General features: G+C 50.5%; 1 protein-coding gene and 1 pseudogene across 3 annotated transcripts in view; both read left to right on the forward strand.

The window, feature by feature from the left end:
• TMEM131L (transmembrane 131 like) overlaps nucleotides 1–17,489 on the forward strand; it is a 171,990-nt gene that overhangs the window by 15,733 nt on the left and 138,768 nt on the right. The window contains exon 1 of one of the 3 annotated variants that reach the window (XM_040966896.1): nucleotides 14,026–14,366. The exons of the other annotated variants lie outside the window; for them this stretch is intronic. Coding sequence (XP_040822830.1) covers nucleotides 14,311–14,366 — 56 coding nt within the window. The 5' untranslated portion in view covers nucleotides 14,026–14,310. Of the gene's footprint in view, nucleotides 1–14,025; nucleotides 14,367–17,489 lie in introns of those variants that run through there. 3 annotated transcript variants of the gene reach the window in all.
• On the forward strand, nucleotides 9,233–11,023 carry LOC121147140 (annotated as a pseudogene).

A 17,489-nucleotide genomic window follows, 5' to 3' on the forward strand; every position in this document is an offset into this window, starting at 1 on the left:
AGGTTTTTGGCCTGACCCAGTGCTGGCCATTGCAGCCACCTGGGAAGTGATTCAGCAGGTGGAAAATGTCTGTCTTTCCCTCTTTCTCTAACTCGGCTTTTCAAAATAAATACATTTTGAAGAAGAAAAAAGACAGGAAGCAGCAGGCCGCTGACACCTGCCCTTAAGAGTGTAACATGAAGGTGTGTGTGTGCGCGTGCCCAGTGTGTAGCCAAGGCTGCCGGAGTCCTTGCCCTGGCACCTCAGACGCAGTTGGGGAAACTTTGAGGGTAATTGCCCTCGCTGAGGATTCTGTTAATGGTGTCTTGACCTCATCTCCTGTGGCTGTGGTGTAATTGCATTTGGTGGAAAGCCAGAAAAGCAGTATTTGAAAAACGGTCTCCGCTCTTCCCTCTTGTGGGCCTGGATGCCTCCTGGGTGCTCTCTGGTGTCAGCCATGGTTGGTTCGGTGGGGCTGGGTCTCTCCTTCTTTTTGTATATCTGACTTTTCAATAAAAGTAAATATTTTTTTTTAAAGCTGGTGCCTGATGTGTTTAAAGGTGAAGTTGATTTTTGTGGCACTGCTCTCCCAAAGTGATGCCCATGCTTAAGGAGGGGTCCTCAAAAAGTTCGTGGAAAATGCATAGGACAAAGAAAGACTGGGTTGAAAAAACTGGGTTAAAGTCACAAATGTTTGTGACTTTAAGGATCATTAGTTGATTTCAGGCGGAGAGGCACGGAGAATGATCCTGTGTGCTTGTCTCCTCCTCAGACACCTGTGCTAATAAGAACTTAACTCTAGGATCGCAGTGAGTGACAGCAACTCGGCTGCTCGAGCTGTCTTGGTACGAAGCTGGAATCGGGACCCCAGCCTGGTATGGAACTGGAAGTGGGTGTCTTCACCACTACGCCCCACTTACAGATGGCCACCCCCCACTTACATTTGAATTCATGTACTATTTCAGCTTTATTGGATAGAAGTCATACATACTGGAGCTGGTACCATGGCATAGCCAGGGAAGCTGCCACTTGGAATGCCCACATCCTGGAAGGGTATTTGGTCCATGTCGCAGCTGCTCCACTTCAATCTAGCTCCCTTCTGGTGAGCCTGGGAAGGCAGCGGAGGATGGCATGAGTCCTTCGGTGCCTGTACGCATGAGGGAGACGAAAATCTCTTTGACTTTGGGACTGACCCACTTCTGCCCATTGCAGCCATTTAGACAGTGAACCAGTAAGTGACAGATTCTCTCTCTGTGTCCAATTCTCTCTGTAAATTCTGGCTTTCAAATAAATAAACAAATCTTAAAAATAAAACTCATACTATTCTGACCAGCTAGGTCTGGTATTTATGGAAAGCTTTTTTTTTTTAAGATTTATTTTTTATTATTTTTTTTTATTGGAAAGGTGGATATACAGAGAGGAGAGACAGAGAGGAAGATCTTCCACCCGATGATTCACTCCCCAAGTGAGCGCAACGGGCCGATACTATGCCAATCCGAAGCCAGGAGCCTCTTCTGGGTCTCCCACACGGGTGCAGGGTCCCAAAGCTTTGGGCCGTCCTCGACTGCTTTCCCAGGCCACAGGCAGGGAGCTGGAAGGGAAGCGGGGCTGCCGGGATTAGAACCAGCGCCCATAAGGGATCCCAGGCGTGCAAGGCGAGGACCTTAACCACTTGCGCCACCGTGCCGGGCCCTATGGAAAGCTTTTGCCATCTGTTTTCCAAGGATCCCTTTATCTGGTAGGGAGTGACAGGGATGTGTTCTCTTGAAGGACTCAGCATTAGCTGCAGGCAGAGGAGCTGTGGGCCCTGTGTCACGGCGGGAGTGCAGTCCCAGGCCAGGCCTCGCTGCAGACCACCCAGAGAAGTCTGCTTTGGGCAGGGAAGACTTTGGGATCCGGAGTGGCAAAGGAACTCCTGTTTACTCTCTGTTCTGTTCCAGACATGCGGGGTCTGTCCCAGTTGTCAGGGCCCTACACTTATTGATTTTGTAAATCAGTGTTCCAGACAGAAGGAGAGACGGAAAAGAGGGCTTTTCATCTGCTTGTTCATTCCTCAGATGGCCACAGAAATCAGGGCTGGGCCAGGCTGAAGCCAGCAGCCTGGAGCTTCATCTGGGTGTCCCACATGGCTGGCAGGGGCACCAACACTCAGGCTGTCCTCCACTGCTTTCTTGGACTGTTAGCAGGGAGCTGGATCAGAAGTGGAGCAGCTGGGACCTGCATCTGTGTGGGATATTGGCATCGCAAGTTGTGCCTGCATGTGCTGTGCCACAGAGTCAGCTCCAGCATCCTAATGTTTTGTTAAAAACATGTGCAGAAGTTATTCTGCACATCTGCGCGGGGGTCTGTAGTAGGCTCTCTTGGATTGTGATAGGAGTAGAAGGTGGTACCCTCTGCTTGGCCCTCTCTCCCAGTCACTGCCGACAGAATTCCTGCCTTAGCATGCCCTGAGCTGAGCTCAGGGTCCTGCCCTGGCCCTTGCCACCTGTCACTCCTCCACTGGCATCACCCCTCTTGGTGAACCTTGGTCTTGGCCCCGGGGCTGTTCTCAGTTCCCAGTAGGGTTGACGTTTTTGTAGGAAACTCCCTCTGTCTTGTAGCTGCCCAGGGCTGTCTGGCACATTCCTATCCAAGTTGTTTTTTTTAAGTGGGGCATCCCATGGGAGCGTCTCTCTTTGACAGCTGTGTCCCATGCCCTGTAATGTCAGAGTCCTTTCTGTGGGTGAGGGTCTGGGGCTAATACACTCTTCCCAGCCTAGCGCACCCCACCCTTCGCATTGCAGGCACCCCGGAAGTTGGGCCCAGGCAGGCAGTTGGTCTTCTGTTTGAAAATTGCCTTCTTTGGGGTGCATGTGTTTTGAACTTCATCCAGCTGATTGTCCAGCCCCTGACCCAGCTCTTAACAGCCAGGGAAGGAACGTCTTGAAATGATGGCCTGCAAGCCTGTGCTTTTGAGTTGACGATGGCTCAGTGGAGCTCCCATGTTCTTCATTACAAGTCAGCTGACACCATGGTGCAAGGGTTGAGTTGCTGCAGTTGCTTGCCTTCAGTCCCTGTGCTCCTGAGGGAAGTAGCCAGGACAGCCACCAGCCCAGGCAGCCTTAGGAGATGAGCACAGGGATGTGCATGGATCATTAGCAGGTCATTTCAGGCAGGGATGCAGGGGATTTACTGAGGTGTTTTGTCATTGGGAACCCCACTCTTTTCAGAACAACGCTGGTGGATAGGGAAGATCGCTGGCGGATAGGGAAGAGCTGATGTGTTTGTCATTTGGGGCTGTTTTTTTTTTTTTAACCACACACGTTGTACTGTAGGCTGCTGTCGGATCATCCTATCACAGTGTGTGCATGAGAAGTGAAGGTCCTTTGAAAGAGAAGTGAGGAGTTAGAGAGGTGGGGAGACAGATCTCTCATTCGTTGACTCTCTACATGGCCACAACAGCCAGGGCTGAAGTCAGGAGTTTCTTCCAGGTCTCCTGTGTGGATGGAGGGGTTCAAGTACTTGGGCCAACCTCCGCTGCTTTCCCAAACAACAATAACATGGAGCTGCATTGGAAGCGGGCAGCTGGGACTGGCCATAGTGTCCGTGTGCAAAGCCTGCATAAGCCACAGAGCTGGCCCCTGATGAAGACACTTTCAGATAGGCATTGGCAGTGCTGGTTCCCCTTTGCAGAGGTCCCTGGGTTTGTATTACTGAAGGGAGGAGAAGAGCTTGGGATTTCAAGGCTCCAAGGAGAAATATGATTTCCCAAGGCAGTATTGTCTGTCTAGGAACATTGCTATTAAGATAATGGGGTCTCCCAGGAGCTCCTTCCTTATTTTTAATGAATTGTCATGAAATGATGAGTTGTTGTTCATCGTGCGTGGGAACTGTCTCCGGAGAACTAAGTAATGCTATCTTTTTACGAGTAATGACTTTGGGTGTCTGGACCACGTCTGGCAGGTGATGCTCTAGGCTTAGCATTGCCACTTGTAAATGCAGATACGAAAGATGAATTTACAATAAGCCTCCTCAGTGTCTCCCCTTGATCAGAAAGCCCTGATTACCTGTTTGAAAGTCTGCTATAAAGGTAGATTTTTTAAAGTATTTGAAACAGTTGACAGCCAGGGATTTTTGATTTGCTGCTTTATTCCTCCAGATGTCTGTAACAGCCCATGGTGGTGGGGAACCCGGAACTCCATCTGGGTCTCCCATGTGGGTTGCAGCGGGACTCAGGTGCTTGAGCCACCCACTGCTGCTCTGCATGCACATTGCTAGGGAGCTGGATCGCTGTGGGGGTAGCCCAGCCCCTGCAGCAGGTGTATGCGCTGTGCCACAGTGCTGACTCCCTGGGGACACGGAGATGCTTGCAATTCAAGAAACACTATTCAGAGCTAACTGATAATTTTTAATCATTTAAAAATGACTCACTGACCCATTCTGTTACTTTCTTCCTGAATGCTTTTACTATGTAGGTCCCAGGGATTTGGTCATTTTTATCTGAAGGCTTTGCCCTCCCTCATACATGAGCCTGTCCCCTAGTGTGAGAGACAGCCCTGCTCTTGCCACCCTCCGTTTGTGTTCTTGGGGCTGTCTGATTTGGCTTCTGTCTGTCCGAGTGATTGACACGTGCCTGCTGGGCTGAAACTCATTTCCTGGTAGGCACCCCCCCTGTGCATGTCCACACCTGCTCAGGGCTGGAAAGAGCATGTGTCGCTCCCCCCTGGACCGGCGAGAACCGTCCACGGGGAGTCATTCCTAGTGCTCTCGGCTTCCATGTGCTGCCTTGTGGGTGTCACTGCCTTTAGTGACATCATCCTGGTATTACTTCACAGCGGCTGACACTTGGCATTGCGATCTGGACGGCCTTTCAGGTGATGGATATAGCAGGTGCACGTGGCATGAAGTGTTGGCGCCCTCCTTCTTCTGGGGTCATGATTAGTGATTTTCTTGTCACCTCGGGCCATGTTAAATCCAGTTAATCCAGTGAAAACTGGATCTCAGCGATTGCCCTGCCTTGTGGCTTACTGAGGGCTTTCACAAACTTCATCCTTAAATACGCAGGTGGGTGATGTGGTTTGATTCGCATTTCCTGGATGAAGAATCAAGTTCATGGAGGGGAGTGATTTCTGGAAGGTGGCAGAGAGCTCAGAACCAACATGGGGTCCTAGCTGTCCAGTCTTGCTTTGGGCTTGTCTGTCTTGGTGTTTGTGTCTGCAGTGAAATAGGTGGGGAGACCATTTGTGTAGCTAGATCATCTAAGTCTGTTGCCTGTAACAAGATACATAAATCTTAGATTAATGTTTCAGAATGGTTACATTCTCTTAAAAATTTATATTGCATTGTGTGTGATTGAAGTTTATTTTTTTTTGTGTGAGAGGCAAAAATCAGAGAGCAAGAAAGGGATAGAGCTAGCTTCCATTCCTCAAATACCCGCAGTGGCTGGGCTGCCAGGACCAAGCTACAGCAAGGAGCTAGGGGCCCAGCCAGGTCTTCCACATGGGTACCAGGGAACCATGCAGCTGAGCCATTCCCTGCTGCCTCGGACACATTAGTGGTTATCTGGGTCAGAAGTGGGGACTGGACTTGAACCCAGGCCCTCTAATACAGGATGTGGATGCATACTTGTCCAGAATCCAGTCTTAACCTTCTGGGCCAGCAGTTGGGATCCCTCATGAGGCTCTAGCATTACTATGTGGTTCCTTGGCAGGCAGGTGGCCAGGGGTAGGGGGTGGGAGATGGGAGAAGGGAGGGACCACAGCCACAACCTCGTATGGCTCTTATAGGGCATTCCTGGACATCTGCCTTTAGATACTTTTCTTCTTCCATTGTTGCTGTATGCTGTTATAAGCGCTTGTCAGACATTGATTTCCATAGCTTCTGAAGCCCGCATCATAGCAGAACTCTGGAACCCATGCTGTGCTGTTACTGCGTGTGGGTGTTGCTTGTAGTTCTTGGGTGAGCTGTTTGGGTAGCTCACTTGGTTGCCTTGTACTTGCTTCTCTGCAGCCTGGAACAGAAAACCCTGACTCAGGCAGTGCAAACAATCAGGAATGCATTTTGTCACCTCCTGGGAGCCTGGAGGCAGGGCGGTCCTTACCAGTGCAGGTTTGCTCAGCGAGTTTCGTCAGCAGGCGACCTAGCAGTCAGCTGCTGACTGCCTGGCAGTCTGGCTCTGTTTACTTGTCCTTTCTGCAGCATTGGCGGGGCAGCCCAGCTCAGCCGTGCGAGAGGGCTGCAGGTTGCAGGCTGCTGTAACACCTCCCCAGCACACGTCCTCCTGGGTCAGCAGGTCTGGATTCGCCTTGAACCCTTGCTGGCCCAGGGACACTGTGTTTAGCTCTGCCCAGCAGGGCTGAGTCACACGGAAGTCATGGTCACTGACCATAACCAGGGCTTTTTTGGCCCAGGCAGCGGTTGGGGCTGGCTGGGCAACAGGCTGACCGCAGCTTGAATAGCCACAGGAGCCATCAGGGAGTTGTGGACTCAGTGTCACTTGGCAGCCTGCCATGACTCCACCCTCTGATCCCCTACCCCTGGCCTCCTGAATCAAGAGCTGTTCCCACCTCTGGCCACTGAGATGGGGGAACCCACTGGGTCAGGGTGAGGGCTCACCATCCACTGTACATTTTAAGATTGATTTATTTTGCTTGCAGCCAATTGTGCCACTCCCTCCAGCAAGTTCCAGGTCTGGGTTCTTATGTTAGATTTCCACCATGGTCTCCATAGCCCCAACTCCTGCTGTGCTATCGTGCTGAGGTTGCACTGTTGTCTGTACAACCTTTCTCCCACTTCCGGTTGGAGCAGGTCCCAAGATTAGGGAGACACCAGGTGTCCTATACAGCTAGGCTATTGGTGGTGCTGATCTTGCCAGAACCTGTTGGACGTTAGGTCTGGGTGCCACACGGACTTATTTTGACCCATATGAAGCCACAGTTGGTGTTATTTTCCTCTGGGACCAGTGTAATCCACGGAACTTGGCGAGTTCTCGCAAGCTCAGCACATGCACAGTTCACTGTTATCCCCTGCAGTCTTAAACTTTTGCCATAGTGTACAAAATGGCACCTGACGTACCACTACTAGAGTTCTTGATCTGCTGGCCGTCAGATCTGAGGGCTACCCAGACTTGTCTTGGGTGGAACCTGTAGAATGCCATGTTGTTGCAGTTCACTGAGTCAAAAATGTGTTCATTCCCAGCTCAGCATATGTTCAGTCCTTTCCCTTGCCTTTGCCTCTTTAGGCAAAATGGCGCCCAATTCAGCTCTAGGGGGCTGACTGGGCTGTGAAATCCACCCTGTTCTTGCACTACCCATCTGGGATCTGCCACTCAGTCTCTGCTCCTGGTCAAATCAAATGGACCAGCAGGATGGACAGCTCTTTGTCTGGGGTCACCTCCCAAGCTCCCAGTGAAAGTCCCTTCCCACCTTGTTGCTGGTGGAGTTCTGGCTGTTGATGGAGTTCAGATTGCCGTTAGCTGAATGCCACTGGAGTATCAGTCACTGCAACACCACACCATTGTTTTCACTGCTTTCCTGTGTCTGTCAGTCTCCAGGTACCCCTCTGCTGTTGTACTATCCTCTCCTATTTCCTGGAATGTGTCCTCTCTGCTTCATCCTGATTAAATGTTTCTCCATCCCTTTAAACATGTCCTTATCCTGTTCTGCCATCTTGATTCCTCTGTTGTTTTCCCAGGCCACAAGCAGGGAGCTGGATGGGAAAGTGGAGCAGCTGGGACACAAACTGGCAGCCGTATGGGATCCCAGCACTTGCAACGGGAAGATTTAGCCACTGAGCAGTCATGCCGGGCCCTCACAGTGTACATTTTGATGAAGATGAAACCTGGTGTGGAGACAGGACATGGGGCACAGAGCAGCTTTTCTGATCTTGCTCCCTGTTGCCAGCTAGCCCAGGGTGTGTGTGTTTGTGTATTTAACATATATAATAAATTTATTTTATTTTTGATGATGTTTGCATAGTTGAGAAGGACGGATGTTCATGTGGACCATTGAATTAGGGTGGGAAGAACGGAAGAATGGGGGAAAGTGGATGTGACAATTGTTTCCAATTTTTTTTTTCCTCCGGTTTCTTGGGAAGTGGGGGGAGAAGAGGATAGGCCTGCTCCCAGCAGCTTAACTGCCTCAGTACCCGAGGAAGTGGGACGGCCACTCAGTGTCATCCTAGGGTTCCTAATGTGGAGCATCCTGTGAGGGTACTGCTCAAGTGGTTTTAATAGTTCTGCAATGCTGTTGATTTTGTTGCTCCAAGGTTGAAGAAACCCTTCCAAGGCCCCTTGGCTGACATAGTCCACTTCAGAGTCTCCCCTCGTCCAGATACTCCCTGTCAAAGCTTGGCTGGGAGAGCTGTCCAGTTTGTTCTGCCCTCCGTGATTAGCCCGGGGTTTCAGCAGCTTGAATCACGCGTGTGTTCTCAGCATGAGGGGTCAGGTTGCCGCTGGCCGTGCTGGCTCTGCCCAAGCAGCTCCAGTGTTGTAATGGGGAAGGGACTGGGCTGAGGTGGCAGCCTGAGCTGCCCCATCTGCCCTTTGGGGTTCAGCTTGGCCTACCATGTGCGCTGCACGAGAGCGTGGGCTTATGGAGAGCAGCTTCCAGGTCTGGGCTCAACTCTGGTAAGGGGAGTGTGACTGCAGAAAACCCTGGCCCAGTGCTGGGCCTTGCACTGGAGCCTGCTGGTGTGTGTACTCAGTGCTGAGCCCTACACCCCCCCCCCAGTGTGTGTGTCTGTGTGTGTGTGTGTGTGTGTGTGTGTGTGTACTAGCACTGGGCCCTGGCTGAGCCCTGTGTGTGTGTGTGAAGTGTGTGTACTCAGCCCTGGGCCCTGGCCTTCGCCTTGTGTGTGTGTACTAGGCACTGGGCCCTGGCTGTCGCGCTGTGTGTGTGTGTGTGTGTGTGTGTGTGTGTAGGGAGGGGCCTGTGGGGGCCTGAGGAGGCAGCTGTGAGAACTGAAAGAAGGGTAAAAGTTCTGTGGGAACTGGGGTGGGCGGAAGCCGTGCAGGAACCACCCACGTGGAAGGGGACTTCCACCCCTCACCCCATCCTGGCAGAAGGAGGGTGAGTGAGGGAGGGCTCTGGGTGGTACCGGGGCCAGGGTAAGGTTCTGAGGAGGTGGCCTGGGAGCTGGAGAGGAGCAGGAGCAGGACTGGGGTAAGGCCCAGGTGAACTGAGCTATGAAGGGGCCTCCCCAGCCCAACCACAAACTGGGGATTCCCTGGGCCTCTTCTGTGGGGACTTTGGCCAGCTGCGGGGGCTGGAGGGAGTGGGGCAAGGAGAAGAAACCCAAGTTCAAGTGCAGTGCATTCATTTTCTTAGGGCTGATGCAATTGAGTACTACAAGCTCCGGAACTTGTTCCTTTACTGTCAGGAAGCTGGAGAGCAGTAGGGCCCCAGCTCTTGCCTGTACCTTGCAAGGGACCCCTCCTGGCTTTGGGGTTTCTGGGCTGGCAGCTTGTCTTCTGGTCTTGGTCACCTAGAAGCTACAGGAGAAGGGGCTCACCCTGCTCCTGTTGGCTTTCCTCTGTACTGACCCTGTTTGCAAATGAGGCCACGCCTGGCACAATATAACTCAAAACTTGGGGTGGCCAGGGAGATTCAAATGATTCCCCAGACCCCTCCACTTTTCCCGAGCACCTGTGCTTTCTGTAGAGGGTGAGCTGGCACTGTGTTCCATGCCAGGTAGGGAAGCTGGCGTTTTCACACCAGCCTCAGCAACAAATTCACGTATTTTCCTACAAACTTCTGGCCTCTTGGTCAAACGGCTGTTATTTCTAAATGATGCCTTTGCGTGTATGTGTAGGAGCACATGCAGGGGAAAATGCCTTTTAAAGAACTGATTTATGGGGTCCCAGCAGCCCAGGTGGCAGTAGGAACGGCAGCAGCCAGGCCAGCTCAGCTTCGTGAAGGCTCTCGGTGTGCCACGGCCCGCTGGCTCTCCGCCACGTGTGCTTCCTACCACGAAGATACCCAAGAGGCAGAGGTTGGCTCTGCCGAAGGGGTGGTGAAGGAAGAGAGATCGTCCAGGGTGTCGGTAAACTGGCTCCTGCAAAAGAGGATGCGAAGCCTGCGAAGGGAGCCTGCAAGGAGAAGTCAGACAAGAAGGTCCAAGCCAGGGGGCAGAGAGGAGGAAAGGGCAAACAGGCTGAGGTGGCCAACTGGGAAACTGAAGAAGACGTCTTGCCCGGGGAAAACGGAGACACTGAGAACAGGAGAGTCCTGCCTCTGATGGAGTCAAAGAGAAGGGAGCCAAGTCTGATGAATACCGTACACCGTGTCTAATCAGTGCTCCCTGTCCCCTGCGGGTACAAGCCAGAGGAGTATTTTTGTCAACCATTTTGTAAACGCAAGTATTTTGGTAGCTTTAGAAACAGTTTAAGAGGGACAGAAGCCCACCTCATCCCATTTCTTAAGTGTGATTTTTTTTTCTAAAGCGGTGAAATCATTTGCTGGTTGTTTATTTTTTGGTTAGTGGGATATTGGATGGGGGGAGGCTCTGCCTGTCTGGGTGTCAGCTTCACAGTCCACAGGTGGTTGGTTTTATCTCCTATAACACACTGCACACCAAGTGGCAATTCGGAATCACAATTGTGCATTTCATCTGTCTTGGAAATTTTCAGTTGCTTCTCCCGTGTTAGTAGAGCTGTTTTCCTACAGCAAATCACTCCTTGTCTTTCTGTCAGGACTTTTTGCACTCTGTAACACCTTTGGCTGTGGGAGGCCAGGGTTCCTAATAGTTTTGTTGTTGTGCTGTGAAAGATGGAAGACTTGTGTATGTGATAGGCAAAGTGAGTTGGTGGGATTCATGTGACAGCAGCACTGGTACTAGGTAGCCTCTGCAGGAAGGGCTGCCTGCAGATCTGAACCTGGAGAGTCACCGGAATAACTTCAAAAATGACAATTCATGGCTTGTTAGACCTTCAGTATGCATGTTAAAGTGTTGTATACAAATTGAAATGGCTGTGTACTGATTCTCAACACCAATAAAGATCTCAATTGTGGGGCCCAGCGCGGTGGCGCAAGTGGTTAAGGTCCTCGCCTTGCACGCCTGGGATCCCATATGGGCGCTGGTTCTATCCCGGCAGCCCCGCTTCCCTTCCAGCTCCCTGCCTGTGGCCCGGGAAAGCAGTCGAGGACGGCCCAAAGCTTTGGGACCCTGCACCCCCGTGGGAGACCTGGAAGAGGCTCCTGGCTTCGGATGGCATAGCATCGGCCGTTGCGCTCACTTGGGGAGTGAATCATCGGACGGAAGATCTTCCTTTCTGTCTCTCCTCTCTGTATATCTGCCTTTCCAATAAAACAAGTAATAAAAATAAATCTTAAAAAAAAAAAAAGATCTCAATTGTGGGGAGAAAAACTGGATTTATGGGCCCAGCATGACTAAATCCTCACTTTGCACGCTGGGGATCCCATATAGGCACCAGTTTGTGTCCCAGCTGCTCCACTTCCCATCCAGCTCCCTGCTTGTGGCCTGGGAAAGCAATAGAGGACGGCCCTGGACCCACGTGGGAGACCCAGAGGAGGCTCCTGGCCTCAGATTGGCTCAGCTCGGCCTGTTGCAGCCACTTGGGGAGTGACCCAGAGGAAGGAAGATCTTCTCTGTCTTTTCTTCTCTCTGTAAATAAATGTAAATAAATCTTTTTTTTTAAAAAAGCATTAACAAAAACCCTGATTTATTTATTTCTAAAAAATTATCTAGCTTGAGGGAGAGATCTTTGTTTACCTATTTATTCCCCCGAGCTGACTGCAGTGGCTAGGGCTGGACAAGGCCAGAGCAGCATCCTGACACTACCTGGATCCCCCACATCTGCAGGGGCAGATGTGTGGGCTGTCTTCTGCTTTCCCAGGCACATTAGCAGGGCGCTCGATTGGAAGTGGAGCAGCTGGGCCTTGAGCTGGCGTCCACGTTGAGTTGATGACATCCCAGCCTGGGGCCTAACATGCAGTGCCACAACACTGGGCCTGGGAAAACTTTGGGTTTTAGGGAGCTTTTTTGTTCCTGCTGCCCATGGTATTTTTTTCTCGCTTGAAGCGGGAAGTTTGCATTGTAGAAAGCATGCTGAGAGGCCGACTTGTTGGATTTGGCTCAGAGCAAAGCAGCTGCTGCCACTGCCGTTGGGCTATGTGTGCTGTGGGCGTCTCTGTGAGAACCTGGAGCTGGGTTCATTACCATTGGCCCGAGCCAGCCAGCGCTCGTGTGGGTCGCTGTACAGGCTGGAGCAGATCCCCGTGGAGCCTGCTGGGTTTGGCAGGAGAAGTGCCTTGTTATTTCCTGGAAATGCTTAAGTCCAGAAGAGTCTCTCTCTGCGTATCTTCCCAGGGCCTTAGCTACAATGATCGCAGTGTGTCTTCCCTGCCGTCCCTAAGGAACAGGTCCTATTGTGTATTTAAATACTCCTCCTGGAAGTCGGCTTTGGGCTGGATGAATGTCAGGTCCAAATTGCCTGTTGGTTTGCCTTTCATGTAACTTAATTAGCAGATTCGTGTTGGGGGGAAAATCTGAGGTGTAGATCCCGACATGGGTTACCGTTGGTGTAATCTGTGAGTAATTAAGTGCCTTCGTAGTGACTTGGCCCCTCATTAGAGGGCCCTGGGTAATTTGAGGTTGAAAGGGGGAAGAACGAGGTGGAGAAAGCCCTGGCTGTCTGCTTCTTAATCTTTTAATCCTTTTAACCTGGGTTGTAAATTCAGGGTTCCCTTTCATTTGAAAGTGTGTGTAGGTAAATGGGGCAGGGAGAGGGGCGGCTTTGGAGCCAGCACACTGAGGCCACAGTTGGCCCTGTCCATCCATCCCTTGAGGGAGGGTTACCCCGGGTGCCTTCAGCCACCAGTAAGGATACAGTGCTCCTTGTTGGAAGCGTTGAATTCTGGGTCTGGGTTTAGCACGTGAGCATACAATCCACACAGAAGCGGGGCAAGAGCAAAACAGGGCTCGGAGCTGTGTCCTGAGCGTGTCCCTGCTGAGGTTGTGGAGGTGCCTGGGCCTGGGGACTTGGGACACTCAGGAAGCCCAGTCTCTTGCAGAGTTGAAGGCCCGTCTTAAAGTCACAGTGTGTACTTTTGCTTTTGATTGCCACTTTGGAATTGGAAAGGGAGTGACGTGGGTAGCTGCAGTCATACTCAAAGGAGGGGAGGTCCTGTGGGCTAGGAAGCACCACCTCTGGAGGTGGGAGGGGCTTTGTGGTGGTTCAATTACCCCTCTGGGACTGTGGACAAGTGGATGGTGATGCAGGTGTGAAGTCTGCTGAAGAAATACCAGGCTTTGCGAATTTGTTATCTCAGTAATTTATGTTGGGTTTTTGATCCTCTTAGGAATAATAAAAATGTTTTATCCGTGTAAGCTCTTCAGTTGTCATTTGGTCATTTTGCTCATTTTTATCGGTTTTGTGCTTATTTTTTTTAGATTTAAAAAAAAGATTTATTTTTATTGGAAAGTCAGATATACAGAGAGGAGAAGAGACAGAGAGGAAGATCTTCCTTTAATTCACTTCCCAAGTGGCTTCAATGGCCAGGGCTGTGCTGATGCAAAGCCAGGAGTCAGGAGCCTCTTCCAGGTCTCCCATGTGGCAGGCAGGGTCCCAAGGCTTTGGGTTGTCTTCAACTGCTTTCCCAGTTAGCAAGCATGGAGCTAGATCAGAAGCGGGGCTGCTGGGTAAGAACCAGCACTTAATGGGATCCCGGCGCATGCAAGGTGAGGACTTTAGCTGTTAGGTTACTGCTCCAGGCTCTTTTAAAAAGATTTTATTTTTCTTGGAAAGGCAGATCAGATTTACAGAGAGAAGGAAAGACTTAGAGAATGATCTTTCATCCACTGGTTCATTTCCCAAATGGCCAGAGCTGGAGCAGATCTGAAACTGGGAACTTCTTCCAGGTCTCCCACGTGGGTGCAGGATCCTAAGGTTTTGGGCCATCCTCTGCTGCTTTCCCAGGCCACAAGCAAGGAACTGGATGGGAAGTGGAGCAACCAGGACATGAACTGGTGCCCACATGGGATCTTTGCATTTGGAAGGTGAGGATTTAGCCATTGAGCTGTCTCCTGTGTGTGTATGTGTGTGTTGAGTGAGAGGAGGTGGGCATGCACATTTAACGTGATCTCTGGATTTTTGTTTTGTTTTGTTTTTTCTCCTTAATATTTGTTTGAGAGACCAAGATTTGGGGGAGCAAGAGTTCTGCCATCTGTTTGTTTACTCTCTAGGATGCCTGCCAACAGCCGGGATGGGCCAAAGCCATGGGGCAGTTGGATGACCGGGGCCAGCTGTCGTCAGCTGCTGCCTCCCAGGGCATGCTGTAGCAGGCAGCTGGAGTTGGAAGTGGAGCTGGGACAGAGACCCAGGCACTCAGGTGTATGATGTGGACGTCAGGGTGGTGTCTTAGCTGCTGCATCCACTGCCCACCCCAGGGGTGAGATTTTATTGTTGCTTTTTAATATTTTCTTTGGGTTCCCAGAAGAAGATTTTGAGAACCCCAAATTTACTGAGGCTGTAATACTGTGTTAGTTTCTAACCTTGCAAGTCTTGACCAGGTTTACCTTTTTTTACCCTTCTAACATAAACATTTGCACTGAGCAAACACTTAACGTGTTTCAGAGCCTTGGTAGGATGCTTTGCATACAGAGTGTAGGGGCTATTGGTTTGACCATATTCCCTACTTATCGTTTCTAGTGTAAATAGAAGCCTGATTGGGAGCCTGGTGTGCTTCTTCTTGGTGGGTGTGCTGCTCATGCCTGTTTGGAGGAGGAGCGGCTGGGCCTGTTGGCCCACAGGAACTGGGGTGAGGATCAGTGTTCCTGTTGCACATTATGTCCCTGGATGCATGCTTGGTCTGTGTTCTCATCGGATCCCTGTAACCTCTTCAGATGGATCTGGTCTGTAAAAAGCAGGATCTGGAACCAGGATTTGGGTGCAGGGGACTAATGTATACTGAACCCTTAATGAATGCCGAGAGCCTCCCCCAAAAGAAAGCTCGTTTCCCACTGGAGGCTTAGGTGTGGGCCATTGCCGTGGGCTCGTGGTGTCCGGGCACAGTCCCTGAGCTGAGAGCAGAGCCCAGCTGTTGGCCACCAGGCCTTGAGTTTCTCACATTCGCAGGCATTGATGTCAATCCAGATGCCTAGAATTTTGTCACATGCTTTCATTACCTTCTTTAGTCTGCCTACCCTGTCTTAAGAGCAAGAAAAGCAAGACCAGGCAGTATCATTTATTTACATGTATCAAAATGTGGCTGGTTATGTAAACTTGGCAAAATGTAATATTGAGCTAGGAGACTTTGACTTAAAATTATTTACAAGAAAAAAAAACCATTTTAGGTGACTGATTAAAATGTCCAAATGACTTGTGTAGCATTGGTTTGGCTATGCACAGTGTGCAGTAATTATATTAAATGCTTTTTCTCCCCTGGTTAATCATCACTTAAAAACAGTTTATTAAGTGTCTGCTCCATTTCCAACCCAGCTCCCTGCCAGTGCACCTGGGAAAGCAGCAGAAGATGGCCCACGTGCTTGGGTCCTGGCACCCACATAGGAGAGACTGGCTTCTGCCTGGCACAGTGCTGGCTGGTGGGGGCGTCTAGGTAGTAAACAAATGGACTAGAGATCTCTCTCTCTTTCAAATAGAAAAACTTCCTTTTTTTAAATGAATATATCTTGAATCCTTGTGAAAGTAACCAATGTGCATGGAACTTTGTTTAACCACAGTTTGAGACTCAAGGTTGGGCTCAAAATGCTTTAGGTCTCCCAGAAGGGACAGAGAGAGAGAGAGTGGATATCCTCATGTTCTCAATGGTTAGAAAATCATGACTCAGTGTGAGAAGCTGTGACTGCAGTTCACTGGAAAGCTTCGAGCCTGTCACTTAGGCTAGTGGTTTATAAGCAATCTCCTCTCTCAAGAGACGTAGATGGTGTTGGGAGAAAAGTAAGCTGTGTTTGTGAGCTGAGATTATGCCTGGTTCTTACTTAAGTCTTCTCTGGCTTTGTGTCACTGGGCTCACGAGCTGGGGCAGGGTGCCAAGAATAGAGTGAAATGTGGAAACCACGTTGGATGGGTCAGAGCCGTAGGGGCAGTGCCCGAGCAGGAGGAAGTTAAGAAGAGCCAGGAGGCCAGGTCAGGGTTGGGCAGGACTGCGAAGTCATAAGACCCGCCGGCACCGGAGGCAGGATGGTGTGATTGAGCCCTGCAGGGTTACAGTAGCTCAGCAGCTAGGAGATGCTCTTGGCGCCAGAACACCTGAGTTGGAGTCTGATGTCAAAATTACTAGCTGCCGACTTGACAGCTTGGCACAGCCCTCCGTGCCTTCGCTTCCCCTTTAAAGCGTGATGTCACTAACAGTGTCCGCTTCCTTTCCTAAGCAGTGCCTGTCTCAGCGTTTGCTTTGCGTATTCAGAACCTGGAGACTGTGTAGAAGAGTTCATTGCACGCGTGCTCTTGGCAGGGAAGGGAGATCCTTCAGCCACTCGTTCATCCTAAATGCTTTGTGGCTGGGCCAAACCCAAACCAGGGGCCCCGAACTCAGCTCAGGTGTCTCCTGTGGTGTCAGGGTTCTTGAGCCATCACCTGCTGTCCCCCAGGGTGAACATTAGGAAGAAGCTGGAACCTGAAGAGGAGCCAGGACTTGAACCCCAGGCATTTGATAATGGGGTGTGGGTACCTCAAGGAACGTCTTATTAACCTTCACACCAAACATTCGTTGTGGTGTTTGAGAAGTGAGAGCTGGTATAATGAGCTCTGGATTTGAATCCTGTCTGTGGCTTACTCTGTGGTCTTGGGCCTCAGTTTTCTCATCTGTGACATCAGAATAATTGTACCTACTGTTCACAACTGTTAAGTAAGTATGAAAGGGTTCTGTGCGTTGAATGTGGTTTGTTCCCATCAAAATGCATGTGAAGGCTTGATCCCCAATGTGGCAGTGTTGTTAGGTGGCTAGGTGGGGGGAGTCAGGGTCATGGGGGTGGAGTGCTTCACTCCCCAGCTGAGCCTGGGCCAGAAAGCCAGGGGCTTCACCCAGCTCTCCCACTTGGATGGCAGGCCTCCACTTTCCAGGTGTTAGCAGGGAGCCAGATTAGAAATGGAGCTGCTAGGATTTGAACCAGCATCTGTATGGGATACCGGTGTCACAGGCTTAACCTGCTATATCCCACAGCATTGGTCCCAGAAACTTTTTTCTTACAAATTTCATGAAGAAATCAGATGAATTGACAAAGCTAAAATTATGATGATTTTCATCCATTCCTGGTGGCAACAGATTTTGAACAGATAGAATATCTAAATAGTACTGTAACAAAATATTTCATAGGCAAAGATGTTCATAATATTGAGTGTTTAAAAAATTATTTATTTTTATTGGAAATGTAGATTTGCAGAGAAAAGAGGAGATGGAGAGAAAGATCTTTCATTCGCTGCAATGGCCGGAGCTGAGCTGAGCTGAAGCCAGGAGCCAGGAGCTTCTCCTGGGTCTCCCACGCAGGTGCAGGGTCCCAAGGCTTTGGGCCGTCTTCTACTGCTTTCCCAGGTCACAAGCAGGGAGCTGGAT

This window comes from Ochotona curzoniae, unplaced genomic scaffold (genome assembly GCF_017591425.1).
Source record: "Ochotona curzoniae isolate NIBS_2020 unplaced genomic scaffold, NIBS_Ocur_1.0 scaffold_4506, whole genome shotgun sequence".
In the NCBI taxonomy this organism is placed as follows: Eukaryota; Metazoa; Chordata; class Mammalia; order Lagomorpha; family Ochotonidae; genus Ochotona; species Ochotona curzoniae.